Source organism: Mobula hypostoma, chromosome 5, assembly GCF_963921235.1.
Source record: "Mobula hypostoma chromosome 5, sMobHyp1.1, whole genome shotgun sequence".
NCBI lineage: Eukaryota > Metazoa > Chordata > Chondrichthyes > Myliobatiformes > Myliobatidae > Mobula > Mobula hypostoma.
Window position 1 is genome coordinate 5,947,836 of NC_086101.1, and position 16,637 is coordinate 5,964,472.

The 16,637-nt window shown below is 45.6% G+C and overlaps 1 protein-coding gene across 1 annotated transcript in view; it reads right to left on the minus strand.

Annotated features, from left to right (window-relative positions):
• LOC134346424 (uncharacterized) overlaps window positions 1–16,637 on the minus strand; it is a 57,402-nt gene that overhangs the window by 8,240 nt on the left and 32,525 nt on the right. The window contains exons 11-13 of the mRNA XM_063047793.1: window positions 12,167–12,691; window positions 3,684–3,910; window positions 1,941–2,036 (exon numbers count right to left, since the gene is read on the minus strand). Of these exons, the coding sequence (XP_062903863.1) occupies window positions 1,941–2,036; window positions 3,684–3,910; window positions 12,167–12,691 (848 nt within the window). The remainder of the gene's footprint in view (window positions 1–1,940; window positions 2,037–3,683; window positions 3,911–12,166; window positions 12,692–16,637) is intronic.

Below are 16,637 nucleotides of genomic sequence, written 5' to 3' on the forward strand. Positions count from 1 at the left end.
GAAAAAATATCACTAATGCATCCACTATTTCTTGGGCTACTTCCTTAAGCACTCTAGGATGCAAACCATCTGGCCCTGGGGATTTATCTGCCTTCAGTCCCTTCAATTTACCTAACACCACTTCCCTACTAACATGTATTTCACTCAGTTCCTCCATCTCACTGGACCCTCTGTCCCTTACTATTTCTGAAAGATTATTTATGTCCTCCTTAGTGAAGACAGAACCAAAGTAATTATTCAATTGGTCTGCCATGTCCTTGCTCCCCATAATCAATTCACCTGTTTCTGTCTGCAGGGGACCTACATTTGTCTTTACCAGTCTTTTCCTTTTTACATATCTGTAAAAGCTTTTACAGTCCGTTTTTATGTTCCCCACCAGTTTTCTCTCATAATCTTTTTTCCCCTTCCTAATTAAGCCCTTTGTCCTCCTCTGCTGAACTCTGAATTTCTCCCAGTCCTCAGGTGAGCCACTTTCTCTGGCTAATTTGTATGCTACTTCTTTGGAATTGATACTATCCCTAATTTCTCTTGTCAGCCACGGGTGCACTACCTTCCTTGATTTATTCTTTTGCCAAACTGGGATGAACAATTGTTGTAGTTCATCCATGCAACCTTTAAGTGCTTGCCATTGCATATCCACCGTCAATCCTTTAAGTGTCATTTGCCAGTCTATCTTAGCTAATTCACGTCTCATACCTTCAAAGTTACCCCTCTTTAAGTTCAGAACCTTTGTTTCTGAATTAACTATCTCACTCTCCATCTTAATGAAGAATTCCACTATATTATGGTCACTCTTACCCAAGGGGCCTCTCACGACAAGATCGCTAGAATGTTTATGAAGATTGTACCATAACTGAGAGGATGGAACTGACAGGAAAGACTGGACAGGCTATGCATTTTAATCAGCATATGATGTCAGGGAGGATCAAATGGAGAAGTTTATGAATAGTGGTGGATTTGACTGGGTGTAAGTGGAGAAAGTATATCTGCTTGAAATGTAGTGAAGGGAATGTGGACTCACTGCCACAGGAGTGGTTGAAGTGGAACAGCAGAGTTTAAATATAATAAGGAAGCTGCAGAAACACATGAGGGTCCATGGAGTTAGGGGCACTGTTGCTGGGTGTGGTGAGTAGATGGGAGGGGGCTTGTGAAGCAGGGAAATTGATAGGAGAGAACAGACTGAAAGACCTGTCTATGATGTAAAATGGGATATAATCTGATGAAGAATATATCTGCAAAAAAACAGACTATACAAAATTCTCTCAAACAATGAACCTAATAGAAATTGGATACAGATGATGTGTGGGTCACATTGTGCAATTCAACCCCAGTTCCCACTGATCGGCAGACAGACCTCACACACACCACACCAGACACGCTCACAGCCAGTGACTGTAACTGGTTGTTACTCTGACTATCAGGGGATATTATAAGTGGGAATCACAGAAAATTGTCTTGAATCTTTCGAAGGTTTTTCTCCATCGGATTTACAATCCTCGCCTCTTCTTCCCTGAGATCTCCGAGTAAGATCTCTGCTCTTTCTCAGTGAGAATCTGGTGCAGTTCGGCAATTATATGGCCATAAAGTCTCTACTTAGAAAATGGAAGGTAACCATTCAGCCCATTGATTCTATGCTGTTTCTCAGGTCTCAATCCTATTCCCTCACGTTTCCCAGAAACCGTGTTTTCCTCACTGACCCATTAACTCCCACCTGATTCACAGACCACCGAACTTTACAGGGTTAAATACAGTAGCGAATTAAACATTCAACCAGGCTTTCTGGGCAATGTTGGCCCATCGTGGTCTCAGTGAGAACATGCAGACAGCACCACAGGTCAGGATCTAACCCAGGTCACTGGAGCTGCGATACTCTGCTATTCTGCATTAAAGGGAACAAAACTACACAACAATATTGGAAATTCTGCTCAGGAAGTCCTCACCCGAACTCCAGCAATCTTGTCTTTCTGTTGCCGCTCCATTTCCTCGAGCTCGGATTTCTTTTCTGTGAGACATTCTACCGCAGATTTAACCCGGTCCTGGGGAGCAGAGAGTGAAGGAATTAGACAATAAAGATGCAGTAACGATTCGGGCCAGTTTATTGTCATATACACCAGGGGTTAGAAAATAAATATGCAATGAAAAACCATCAGGTGATCAAAATCGATTTTCTTTTACCTTATCGACTGCAACAGTTTCTTTAATCGGCAGGAAGCGGTGCTCCCTGTGTTCCCGCGCATCTCTGGAAACCATCTTAACTCCCGGCACTTTGCTGATTCAGGTTCCTTTAACTTTCGGGGAGCTGCTGAACCGCTGCAGTACCGCGATTGTCCACTACACGCGCTGCAGTCGCAGGGAATGTACGTTATGTTGCTGCGTGTATTCAGTGGGAGGAATTGCGGCAATTTCCTCAACAAGTTGAGATCAGAAACACATTTAACATGTGGGAACATAACTAAAAATTCAGTCATGGACGATCCCAATCCCGGATGCGAAAGGAAGAGGGTTGGCATGGGTCAGCAACCCCATCCCGTAAAACCCCAGTGTGACAGATACGTCAACCGAATCTCCAAAGACCTCACCCCTGGGATACGAAGGACCTTCACCTGCAAGAAGTTCGAAGTCGTGTGGTGGTAGGACAAGCCACAGGATCAACCTTAGGCCCAGGACAGGGAATTTTGACAAGCGCCATTGGCAGCCGGTACCACTGTAAGCGTGATTGACATAAGAAGATGCAGAACATAAGTGAAGCCGGAGAGAAGAGCCTGGTTCAGTCTGAGGCAGGACTGAAAGGGACAAGTTCTGAAAAGAGAGACATAAGAAGCTGCAGATGCTGAAATCTCGAGTTAGAAACAACATACTAGCGGAACCGAGCAGGTCAGGCAACATCTGTGGAGAGAAATGCACAACCGGCTTTCCGGGTCAAGATCCATCATTTACACTGCCTCAACCCGAAAGGTAGATTATCCATTTCCCATCACAGATGCTGCCTGACCTATTCAGTTCCTCCAGCAGCTCATTTTTAATTTTTTTCGAGGTCTAAAGAAAGTCAGACTGGGGTGTAAAACAGCCGTTAAATAAACATTTAAATCAACTGCGACATTGATTCATGCCATGAAAGTGGGGATGTGGAGAGAATATTATGCTGTGAGGAGACAGGTGCCGCGGTGATGACCGACCAGTGGCTGCAGGAAAAAGCACAGGACTGGATATTATACGTCACAGGATGGAAAACATTCAGTTTTTCGGTGAAGTTTTATTTCCACAGCTCTTCAAATGAAGAATCTTCCTGACTTCACCCATGTCCGTCCTGGCTCCAGTGGAAGGTCCGCTCTCCCTCTTTCTGGACACGGCCCACAATTTGAATTCTTTTTTTCCCCATGACATACAAAATATTATCAATAATAAACCGTGCAATATGTTCATGGTCAATGTGGTACTTAGCGCTCTTTTACATTCATTAAAACCGTTAGGACTGTTGCCGCTCATGTGGCCCCCGGGGTGGTTCACTACTACAATAATAGAGAGACTTCCTCACCCAACCCGGCCTCTCCCTGTCCGGTAGCAGAGGAACCCTATCCCTTCAACCCGTCCCTCAGCACGTACTCTGCAGCCTGGAACGTGCCAGTCGGCTACACTCCTCTCCAGCAGGGGTTCCCATCCTTTTTCATACCACGGACCAGTACCATTAACCGAGGGGCAGTGGACCCCAGGTTGGGAAGCCCTGCGGACATCTCGATGTGATGGCAGACCAATATGTTTCGGGTATCATTCGCCGAATTGGTAATTTTACGGCAGCACTCGATGTCCGGTTTCCTGTGCGTCCTGGGAACTACCCGAAGATCAGTGTCACTCAGCCGCCGTGGCACAGGCCCTTGTATCTTTCTCCACGTCCTCTCGCGAGCCCCACAGTCTGCAAAGAGCTGAGTGAACGTCTCATCTCCACTGTAATAACTTCAAGGCAGCGCGCTGCAGGAGTCATGCTCCGGGTATGCGGGGCTCCCCTCACCGCCAGGCAGGCAAGGTCTCGGTGACTGTTGGTGAGATCTGGCGATGAGGTATTCAGCCTTACGGTCTGGACTGTCGGCTCAGTCCATCCAGTGCAAGACACTCCCTGCTGTCCATGCCTGACGTTCTTGTGGTCAAAGCTGTTGTTCTGAAAGAACTGTGACCAAGTACGTTTGCGCAGGGTTCCCATCGAGGGGTGATGAACGAAGTAGCTTCAGGGAGCTTCCTTTGATTCTAGAACAAATTGAGAACGACGCCTCCAGCTTCTGGCAGCAGGCTATTCTCTGACACACTGACAACCAATCAGCGAGCACTTCTGGGAAAACGGGCTCTCATTGGCGGAGTAGTCAGCCCCGTCCAGTGTTAGCGGGCGGACCCGGCGAGAGGCCGCAGATCGGGAGTTGCACCTCGGGCAAAAGCTACAATACCGACCAGGGTCTTGAATCCTACCGATGGCAGACGTGAAGAGAATGGCGGAGAATCCGTCAGATGGTTCAATGACAGGGGGGGGGGGGTGGGAGTGGTCGGCCTTTCTCCGCCGTGGATTGGAGGTTGTTGTCTGCAGCTGCCTCCTGGACCCCGTCCTGCTGCTGAGATCTCTGGTGCTCTCACTTCTCCCTGTGCAATCCGACAGGCTGTAGGCCAAGGGAGAACAAGGCGCAGAGGTAAACGTGTTTTAGAAAATAAGAAACAGGAGCAAGCGTGGCCATTCGGCCCCTTGCGCCTGTTCTGGCCTTCAATCCATGGAGCAGGACGGTATAAAGATGGGTAAATAAAAATATATGGTCAGCATAGATATTGTGCTGAAGGGCTCGTTCCTGCACCTACTGTGTTATGTTCTGTCCTGTGGTGAAATATGTGGTGAAACTATCAGGCAAACAACTTTCTCAGTGAGATGGGAAATTTGATGCAACGTGACATTGAGAGGTGACGGGTATACTGGGATTACTGACACGGCTGCAGGAAAACTTCCAGACTTACTGTGCTGTGAGGTCCTGCTCTTCATATATAGATGTAGAGAGACAGACAGTATGGAGAGACGCACAATATGTCTCTGCAAACCAAGCTGTTATCATGAACGTGTCCCATTTGCCCTCTTCCCTATCAAGCACTTATCGCTATTATAATTTATTGTCTTTCAGATGTTTTAATTAGACCTCCCTCCACTATTTCCTCTGGCAGCTCATCCCACAAGTCACCACACTTTCCCCTCACCTTAAACCTATGTGTTCCAGGTTTAGACTCTGTGACCCTTGGAAAAGGACTGTAAACTTCTACCTTATCTGTGTATTTTGTAAACCTCAATAAGCTCAGCTCTCAGCCTCATTCGCTCCAGGGAAAACAGTCCAGGCTGATCCTGTTTCTTCTCATCACTCAAGGAGTAGGTCTGACAACATCAGACGGAAATATTTCTGCACCATTTCCAGCTTCACGTCATCGTTGCTATCACCAGGTAACCAGAATTGTGTACAATACTCCAGGTGTGTTTTCACCAATTTCTTGTACAGTTGCACCATGTCATGACAACTCTTGCACTTAATACACTGACTGATGAAGACAAGACTATCAAATGCCTTCTTCACTACTTTGCCTAACGATATCTTCACTGTGGCAAATATGTACTTGATTCCATCGGTATCTTTGTTCTTCACCACTCCTCAGGGCCCTGCCATTCACTGGATTAACTTCCCACACTTGTCTGAGTGAAATTCCTTCTGCTCTTCCTTGTCCACTTTCCCAGTTGAACTGAAAGTAGATCTACATTGGCTGGTTAAATGCCTCTTGAACATGACAGTTGTATCTGCCTCCATCAATTCACATCACAGCTGTGCATTCCAGGAATATGCCACTCATGCCTTGAACATCCCAGTTTATCTTTGACCTTTTTACTTTAATGTTTTACACTCACATAGTGTCCTTAAGGAAATAACGCTGACTGAGACCGTCTCATCATTAGAATAATAAAGGGTGATCTCACTGTCACAGGGTAGAGGCAGGAATGATGTTACTGCTGGATGGGACGTGGAACCAGGAGGCACAAACTCGGTAATCAACTTTGCCTGCAAATGACCCAAACCCTCCAGTCCATGCCTGTTCATGTCCCTGTTTAGATGCATCTTGAACATCACGATCGTATCTGCTTCCACCAAGCCCCATCTCAGCCGCGCATTCCAGGAAGATACCACTCACTGTGTCCAAAAACATGCCTTCAACATCCCGGTTCAACATTGACCCTCTTCCTTTAAAGTTTTACACTTCAGGTAGTGTCCTCAGGGAGATTACACTGAGTGAGACTGTCTCATAATTAGAAGAATAAGAGGTGGTCTCACTGGCACAGACACATTCTCACAGGGTATTGACAGGGTAGAGGCAGGAATGATGTTTCCCCTGGATGGGGTGTGGAACCAAGGGTCACAGACGCAAACTCAGGGTCACCTGAGATGAGGAATTATTTTCTCACCCAGTGTGTGGTGAATCTTTGAAATTCTCTACAAAACATTTCTGGATTTAAGGGGAACAGTGATGATGGGATGGTGCAGGAAATTGTCACTGAGGTCAATGATCAGCCATGTTCGGAGTGAAGGGCAGAGCAGGAGCAAGGGGCCGAATGGCCACTCCTGCTCCAGTTTCTCATTTTCTTGAAACACAAATTGATCTTTGTGTCTTTTAATTGTTTGGTCTTCAGTCTGTTGGGTTACACAGGGGAGTGGTAACCAATGCACTCTGTGTAGAGCATCCTCTGTACCCCGTGTTGACTGTATTCACTCCACTGTCTCCAATGCATGTAACAGTATGCAGAGTTTGTTGTATTCATTGTTTTGTATCCAGTGAGAAACACGTCTGTGTCAGCACCCGGGACACTTCACTGCATTTACACAGCGACCGTACCAGATGTTGTTGTTTGACTGCTGCGTCCACAACTGCTGAACATAGAACATTGAACAATACAGCACAGGAACAGGCCATTCGGCCCACAAGTCTGTGCTGAACATTGTGCCAGTTCAATCTCATCCCATCTGCCTGTACATGGTCCACAACCCTCCATTTCCTGTCTGTTCATGAGTCTGTCTAAATGCCACTGAAATGTTGTATCTCCTTCCACCACCTCCCGGACAAAACAAACTTCTGTATAAAACAAACTTGCCTCATCGATCTATAGCGTAAAGGTGATTTTTGAATTCTATTCAGAGCAGAAGTATAACTGGGAAAGAAAGGTCCCCGTAAGGATCAAAGGATCAGGTGAGTGTGTGTGTGTGTGTGTGTGTGTGTGTGTGGCCATCGGAGATTAGTAAGGTCTGAATACTGCATGTGTTTAAAGTGATGATGGATAAGGAAGCTGGCAATTTTGTTGACTTTATCGGCATTTACTTTATCGTCTTATCATGAATCTGATATTCTGCTGCTTCGTAAAACCGTTGTTCATCGTTGTAAATGCCCTGAATTCAGGACTTCGCCAATTCAGCTGATCATGTTTATTCATTGCAGTGTCGTTTCCAGCCGGAGGATGGAGATCTGTGCAGCTCCACCTGCTGCTGACAACCGGGACTGCAGGAAGGGCAGAAACAAAATGATGGGACTCTCAGCTGGAGCAAAGTCAAAGTAAATATACTGCCTTGAAATTAATTTTCTTGTCAGCGTTTGCAGGAAACTAAACAAATAGAATGGAATTTCAGAAAAAAATACATAATGATAAACAAGCAGCCAATGCGTAAGAGACGACAATTTGTTGAAATAGTCATCGTATACTACTACGGCACAGCAACAGGAATTTCAGTCCAGCTAGTCCATGCCGAACAGTTGGTCTACTTAATCCTATCAACGTACACCTGCACCATAGTCCTCCATATCCTTCCCAGGCATTTCCTTATCCAAAGTTCACTTAAATATTGAAATTGGACCACTTCAAATGGTAGCTCATTATGCACTCGGATCATCCTCTGAGTGAAGACATTCTCCTTCAGATTCCCGTTAAATACTTCACCCTTAACCTATGAACTCTAGTTGTAGTGTCACCGAAACACAGTGGAAATGCCTGCAGGTATCAACCCAATATATAGACATAGAAGTATACAGCACAGGATGGGCCTTTCGAGCACAATGCTGAATGCTGTGCGAACCAGCTAAAAGACAAATCAAACACTAATCCCTCCTAACTACACCATGTCCATATGCCTCCAGGTGCGTATCCAAATATCTCTTAAAAGTCTCTGATGTATTTGCCTCTACCACTATACCAGGGAGCACTGCCCAGGCCTTCACTGCTCTGAGTAAAAAACAAACCCCTCACATCCCCCTTGAACCTATCGCCTCTCACCTTCAATGTATGCCCTCTGGTGTTCGACGTTTCAACCCTGGGAAACAGATACTCACCAGCATCGGAAGCTGAGGGGAGATCTGATAGAGATTTATAAAATAATGTTATAGATTATCATAGATAGAGTGGTAGAGTAGAAACAGATACCTCCTATCTACGCTATCTATGCCCCTTATAATCTTACAAGCCTCTATCAGATCCCCCCTCAGCTTCCGACGCTGCAGGGAAAACAACCTAAGTTTACCCAGACTGTTGTGATAGCACATGCCTCTAAATCAGTCAGCATGCTGGTAAGCTGCTTTTGCACCTTCTCCAAAGCCTCAACATCCTTCCTATAGTGTGCCAGCCAGAACTGGGCACAATACTGCAGTTGTGGCCTAACCAGAATTTTTTTACAGTGGTTCGATATCCACTCTCGCCTCCCTTTTACACTTCATGTATCAGAAGAAGCTTTTGGTATTCTCTTTAATATTATTGGCTAGCTTACTTTCTATTCCATCTTTACCTTCTTAATGACTTTTTAAGTTGCCTTCTGTTTGTCTTTAAAAGCTTCCCAATCCTCGAACTACCATTATTTTTGCTCTGTTTGGCTTTTATGCTGGCTTTGACTTCTGTTAACCATGGTTGTGTCACCGTGTCTTTAGAATACTTCTTCCTCCTTGGGATGTATATAGCCTGTGTCTTCTGAATTGCTTCCAGAAATTCCAATCATTGCTGATCTGCTGTCATCCCTGCCAATATTCCTTTCCAATCAATTCTGGCCAGCTCCTCCTCATGGCCCTGTAATTCCATTTACTCCACTATAAAGATGATACATCTGACTTTAGCTACTCTTTCTGAAATTTTAGGGTAAATTTGATCATATTATGATCACGGGCCCCCAAGAGGTATTTTACTTTAAACTCTCTAATCATTTCCAGTTTATTTTACAACACTCAATCCAGAATAGATGTATCCCCAGTGGGCTCAACCATGAGCTGCACCAAAAAGCTATTTTAGACATTCCCTCTCTTGGGGTCCTGCACCAACCTGATTTTCCCAATCTACTTGCATATTGAAATCCCCATGGCTATTGAAGCATTGCCCTTTTGGCATGCATTTTCTAGCTCCCATTGTAATTTGTCAACCACATCCTTGCTACCGTTTGGGATCTGTATACAACTCCCATCAAGTGTTTTCTACCCTTCCAGTTCCTCAGCTTTATCCACAATGATTCAACACCTTCCAACCCAATGTCACCTTTGTAATGATTTGCTTTCATTTTTTACCAATAGAGCAACGCCACCTTATCTGCCTTTCTGCTAATCCTTTAGATACAATGTGTACCCTTCAACATTAATCCCCGAGCTATAATATTTCAACCATGATTCAATGATGCCTACAACATCATACATGCCAATCTGTAACTGTGCTTCAAGATCATCTAGCTTGATCCATATACAGTGCACATTCAAATATAACACCTTCAGTTGTCAATCACCCTTTTTTATTTTGTCCACCTTTTACATTGCTCATTCTGTTGACTGCCATTTTGCCTCATCATCAGCCACTTCTTTTTTGGACTCACGGTGCATATTATTTTGTTTGTAAACCAACAACCTCATCCTCAGCACTATCATTCCATTTCCCATCCCCCTGCCAAATTAGTTTCAACCTCCCGAACAACTCTGTTATCCTGCCCACAAGAATGTTGGACCCCCTTGGGTTCCGGTGTAACCCTTTTCTGCAATTCGTACCTTGTCCAGAAGAGCTCCCAATTATCTATAAATCTGATCCCCTGCCCTCTGCACCAGTTCTTCTGCCATGCAGTCACCTTGCAAATCATCCTATTCTTTGCCTCCAGAGATTACTATGCTGGTGGTCCTCTTCTTCAGCTCTCTATCTAGCTCCCAAAAATCTCTCTTCAGGACCTCCTCACCTTGTCTGTTTATATCATTGGTGACAATATGTACCAAGACTTCTGGCTGCCCACCGTCACCCTTGAGAATGTTACGGACCCGATCTGAGACATCCCTGACTCTGGCATCAGAGAGGCAACATACCACACACATCTCTCTGCTGTGCCCACAGAAACTCATTCCTGCTCCCCTGACTTTGGAATCTCCCATCGACTCCGACACCAACCTGATTTTCCCAAAACCCTTGCATATTGACGTCCCCCATTACAATTGTGACATTACCCATATTACATGCCGTTTCCAACTCGCATTTCAATCTCAACCCCATTTCTGGACTACTATTTGGATTTATATGATTCCCATAATGTTTTTTCCACCCTTGCAGTTTCTTAACTCCATTGACAAAAAAATCAACATTTTCTGACCCTTTGTCACCTCTTCCTAAAGATGAAGTTCCATCTCTTGCCAACAGAACCACACCACTGCCACTGCCTGTCCTTTCGATACAAAGTATATCCTTTGATATTAAGCTCCCAGCTGTTGCCTTCTTTCAGCCACAACTGAGTGATGCCCACAATATCATACCAACAAATCTCTTAATTGCGCCAGAAATTTGTCCACCTTATTCTGAATGCTACATGTATTTAAATACAGCGCCTCAGCCCTGAATTATTTATGCAGTCCTGCATAGCTTTATGAGACACTGGTCAGGCTGAACTTGGAGTATTGTCAACAGTTCGAGGCCCCTTATCTCAGAAAGAATGTATTGTCATTGGAGAGCGCCCAGAGGAGGTTCGCAAGGATGATTCTGGGAATGAAGGGGTTAATATATGAGGAATGATTCGCAGCTTTGGACCTGTACACACTGGAATGTAGAAGAATGTGTGGGAATCTCATTCAAATCTTCCCAATGTTGAAAGAACCAGAAGGGTGGATGTGCAGTGGATGTTTCTTCTGGTGTTGGTATCCAGAACTAGAGGGCACAGCCTCAAAATTGAGGGGTGACCTTTTAGAACAGAGGTAAAGAGAAACTTTAAGCCAAAGATTGTTGAATCTGTGAAATGTTCTGCCACAGACTGCAGTGGAGGCCGTCTGTGTGTGTATTTAAAGTGGAAGTGTTGGATTCCTGATTAGTCGGGGAATGAAGGGATATGGTGAGAGGCAGGCGTATGTGGTTGCATGTGATCCGGGATCAGCCATGATAAAATGGCGGCGCAGTCTCGCTGGGCTGAATGTCCTTTGTCGCTCCTCTGTCTTGTGGTCTTATGGCCATTTTGAATTTTGCCGATGGTACAACTTAACTCTTTGCTCTACATTTGTAGCCAGTCATTGGCTTGTCCTTCCTTACATTCATGTTACATGCATCATCTATTTGTAAACCTGCTGGCTCATCCACAGCTCTATCATCCTGGTTCCCATTCCCCTGCCATATTAGTTTAAAGCACTCCCAACAGCTCCAGTAAACCTGCCCGCAATAATATGTAGCATGTGGGAATGCAGACTCATGAATGTCGAATTTTCGAGCTTCCAATCATCGCTTCCCCAGCCCCGTCTGTCAATTTCCCTTTTTAATTAAACAAGACATCAATTGTCCTTTTCCCTCTACAGATGCTGCCTGACATGCTGGGATTCTCTGGCACTTCACTGGTTACCACCACTACATGTCTTTTCTCTGCAAGATTCACCTCTTCCAGTCAGCACCACCACCACTTGTCCCACTGGACCACTCACGGTGGACTTTAGGACCCGGGGGAGCCGGGGAGCTCAGGACCCGCCAACCGCAGATGCTGCTGAATCCGCAGCGTTTCTGTGCATGTGACGGACGCAGTGAATGAGTAAAATTAAAGGATCGAAAATTCTCACATCACGTTTATTTCACTCTCGGCACATTTATATTTATGCTGACTTACTCCTGACGCCGGTCCCGGGACTCGACCCATTTACAGACCTGGAGCGGAACCGGAGCAGATTCTCAGCCAATGGTTTGTATCCCATGTCCTGAAAAATGGATAAACTTTCTCCACGAATTTATTCCCAGTGAAGGTGTGGAGATGGGACTTGGTTTTCGCGTTGTAAAATGAAACTGTCCCGGACTCGTAACTGAGATAAACTCCCACCCTCCCGGGGATGGGACCAGCAGGAAGATGAGATTCAGGGGAGGTGGGAACACATATCACGTCATCAATCCGGCTGATGATCCAGAATCCGGTCTCCGGTCTCAATCCAACACCTCCCCCTCTGTCTACAGACTCTGCCGCGACTCCCAGACTCCAGTACCGATTCCCTGCCACCTCCACTTCCCAGTAATGTCTCCCCGATGTGAATCCCTCCAATCCCAGCACACAACCCCAGACTCTGAACCGCTTCCCGGTGTCAGGGAGGTCCCTCCGGGTCTCGGTCAGCCTCATACTCTTCCGATCCGCAGTCAATTCTAGCTCCGGATTCACCGTTTCCACATCCAGGGTGACAGAGTCTGGAAAAGAAGCAGAGAATTAGAGAGTACGCGGGGATAGGTCGAATGGGTTGCGGGGGGGGGGGGGAGCGGTGGTGAGACTCGGACAGCGCAGACCTGAGTCGAGGGAAGTGGCCGCTGACATCAGGCACAGTCGGTTAGCTGGCAGGAGTTCCCGAGGTTCTACCCAACTACAGCAGATGGACAACCATCATCTTCCGGAGATAGTTCCTCCGGGAATGAGAATGGAGTTTTCTTGATTAATGCACAGAAAATGCTGGAGGAACTCAGCGCATCAAGCAGCATGTGTGGAAGGAGATGGATAGTCGATGTTTCTGAGCAAGAGCTTTCTTCAGAAGTGGAAAGAAAGAGGGTAGATAAGCAGTAGCAAAGGGGGTGCGCACTTGGTGGACAACAACTGCATCCAGATGGGGAGGGGTAGTGAATACTGGAATGACTTAAACTTAATGAGGAGGACAGAGAGGCTCTTCAGCCCAACTTGTTTGTGCCAACCAACTTGTTTTAATGAGCTAGTCACATTTTCCCATTATTCCTTTACACCTTTCTTATCCAGGTACCTGTCAAGATATTGAATGGAGATTCCTTAGTCAGAGGAACAAAGACGTCGATGTGAGAGTGATAGAGACACCCGGATCGTACGTTTTACCCACCTGCAGCAGACGGACAACCATCCCTGGTGCCAGGATCAGGGATGTCTCAGATCACGTCCATGGTAGTCTCAAGGGCAAGGATGGCACCAGTGTCATAGGTAGACAAGGTGACAGGTCCTGAAGAGGGATTTTAGGGAGCTAGGTAGAAAGCTGAAGAACAGGGCCACCATCATAGTAATCTCTGGATTGCTGCGTGTACCACGTACCAGTGAGGGTAAGAATAGGATGACTTGCACAGGTTAATGTGGGCTGCGGAACTGGTGCAGTGGGGAGGGGTTCATATTTATGAACAATTTGGATCTCTTCTGGGGAAGGTATAGCCTGTACAAAAGGAATGGGTTACACCTGAACTGGAGTAGTCCAGTATCCTTGTGGGCCGGTTCACTAGATGTGCTTGGGTGCATTTAAACTAATTTGGCAGGGGAATGGGAACCGGAGTAACAGTGCCGAGGATGAGGTAGTTGGTTTACAAACAGAGGCAATGTGTAGTGAGACTCCGAGCAAGGAGAGGCTGATGATAGGGCAAAATTGCAGTGAACGGGATGAGTTGAAATGAAAAAGGCAGACAAAATCGAGAAAGGTGAATACAGGACGAAAGGTCTTGTATTTGAATGTGCACAGTATACGGAATAAGGTCGATGAACTTGTGGCACAGTTACAGATACACAAGATACAGATACAGTGATGCCAACAACATCACTGTGTCATGGCTGAAAGAAGATTATAGCTGGGAGCTGAGCGTCCAAGGGTACACATTGTATCGAAAGGACAGGCAGGAAGGCAGATTGGCGGGCTTGGCCATGATTATAAACAAATAAATTAAATCATTATAAAGGCATTACCTAGAGACGGAAGGTGTTGAATCACTGTGGATAGAGCTGAGGAACTGCAAGGGTAAAAAGACTTTGGTGGGAGCTATGTACAGACAGCAAATGGAAGTAAGGATATCAGCAACAAGTTACAACAAGAGATAGAACATACATGCCAAAATGGAAATATTACAGTAGTCACGGGAGATTTCAATATAGATGGTTTTGGAAAATCAGGTTGGTGCTGGATCCCAAGAGAGGGTATTTCTAGAATGTCCATGATATGGCTTTTTGGAGCAGCTTGTGATTGAGCGCTATTCTGGATTGTCTGTTGTGTAATGTACCGGAAGCAATTAGAAAGCATAAGGAACCCTTAGGGGAAAGTGAACATAACATGATCGAATTCAACCTGGAATTTGAGAAAGAGAAGCTAAAGTTAGATATATCAGTATTGGAGTGAAGTAAAGGAAATTACAGTGGCATGGCATGAGAGAGGAGTTGGACAGGAAAGATTGGAATAGAACACAGGTAGAGATGACACAGAGCAGCAATGGCTGGAATTTCTGGAAGCAACTCAGAAGGCACTGGGTACTTCTCCCAAAGAGGAAGAACTATTCTAAAGGCAAGATGACATGACCATGTCCAACACAGGAAGTCAAAGCCAACATAAATGCCTAATTGAGAAGATAGAGGGGCGCAAAAATTAGTGGGAAGTTGGAGGATTGGAAAACTTATATACCAACAGAAGGCAACTAAAAAGTAATTAAGAAGGTAAAGATGGAATAAGAAAGTAAACACAAGGAAATCTGCAGATGGGGAAATTCAAGCAACACACATAAAAATTGCTGGTGAACGCAGCAGGCCAGGCAGCATCTATAGGAAGAGGTACAGTTGACGTTTCAGCCAAGATCCTTCGTCAGGACTAATTGAAGGAAGAGATAGTAAGAGATTTGAAAGTGAGAGGGGGAGGGGGAGATCTGAAATGATAGGAAAAGACAGGAGGGGGAGGGATGGAGCCAAGAGCTGGACAGTTCATTGACAAAAGGGATATGAGAGGATCATGGGACAGGAGGCCCAGGGAGAAAGAAAGGGGGAGAAGGGGGAGGGTGAAGCCCAGAGGATGGGCAAGGAGTATAGTGAGAGGGGCAGAGGGAGAAAAAGGAGAGAGAAAAAAAAATAATAATAATAAACAAATAAATAATGGATGGGGTACGAAGGGGAGGTGGGGCATTAATGGAAGTTAGAGAAGTCAATGTTCATGTCATCAGATTAGAGGCTATCCAGACGGAATATAAGGTGTTGTTCCTCCAACCTGAGTGTGGCTTCATCTTGACAGTAGAGGAGGCTGTGGATAGACATGTCAGAATGGGAATGGGATGTGGAATTAAAATGCGTGGCCACTGGGAAATCCTGCTTTCTCTGGCGGACGGAGTGTAGGTGTTCAGCGAAACAGTCTCCCAGCCTGCGTCGGGTCTTACCAATATATAGAAGGCCGTATCGGGAGCACCGAACAGAGTATATCTCCCCAGCCAACTCACAGGTGAAGTGTCGCCTCACCTGGAAGGACTGTCTGGAGCCCTGAATGGTGGTAAGGGAGGAAGTGTAAGGGCATGTGTAGCACTTCTTCCGCTTTCAAGGATAAGTGCTGGGAGGGAGATTGGTGGGAAAGAATGGGGAGACGAATGGACAAGGAAGTCGCGTAGGGAGCAATCCCTGCACAAAGCAGAGAGAGGCGGAAGGGAAAGATGTGCTTAGTGGTGGGATCCTGTTGGAGGTGGCGGAAGTTACAGAGAATTATATGCTGGACCCTAGCTAATCTAGTAATCTAGTTAATAATATTAAAGAGGATATCAAAAATTTATTCAGATATATAAAGTGCAAAGGTGAGGCAAGAGTGGTTATTGGACAGCTGGAAAATGATGCCAGAGATGCAGTAATGGAAGTCAAGGAAATGGCGGATGAACTGAAAGAAGTATTTTGCATCAGTCTTCACTGTGGAAGACACTAGCAGTACGGTGGAAGTTCCAGGTGTCAGGTGGCATTAAGTGTATGAAGTTACGATATCTAGAGAGAAGGTTGAGAAACTGAAAGGTCAATAAGTCACCTGAACCAGATGGTATACTCTCCAGAGTTCTGAAGGAGGTGGCTGAAGAGTTTCTGGGGAGATTAGTAATGGTCTTTCAATACTCTGGAATGGTTCTGGAACACTGGAAAACTGCAAATGTCACTGCACTCTTCAAAAGGGGAGAAAGGAAACTATAGGCCAGTTAGTCTGACCTCAGTGGTTGGGAAAATATTGGAGTCGATTATTAAGGATGGGGTTTCAGGGTACTTGGAGGCACATGATACTAAAATAGGCTGTCATCAGAATGGTTTCCTCAAGGGAAAATACTGCCTGACAAACCTGTTGGAATTGTTTAAAGAAATACATGCAGGACAAAGAAGAATTGGTGAGTGTTGTGTACTTGGATCTTCAGAAGGCCTTTG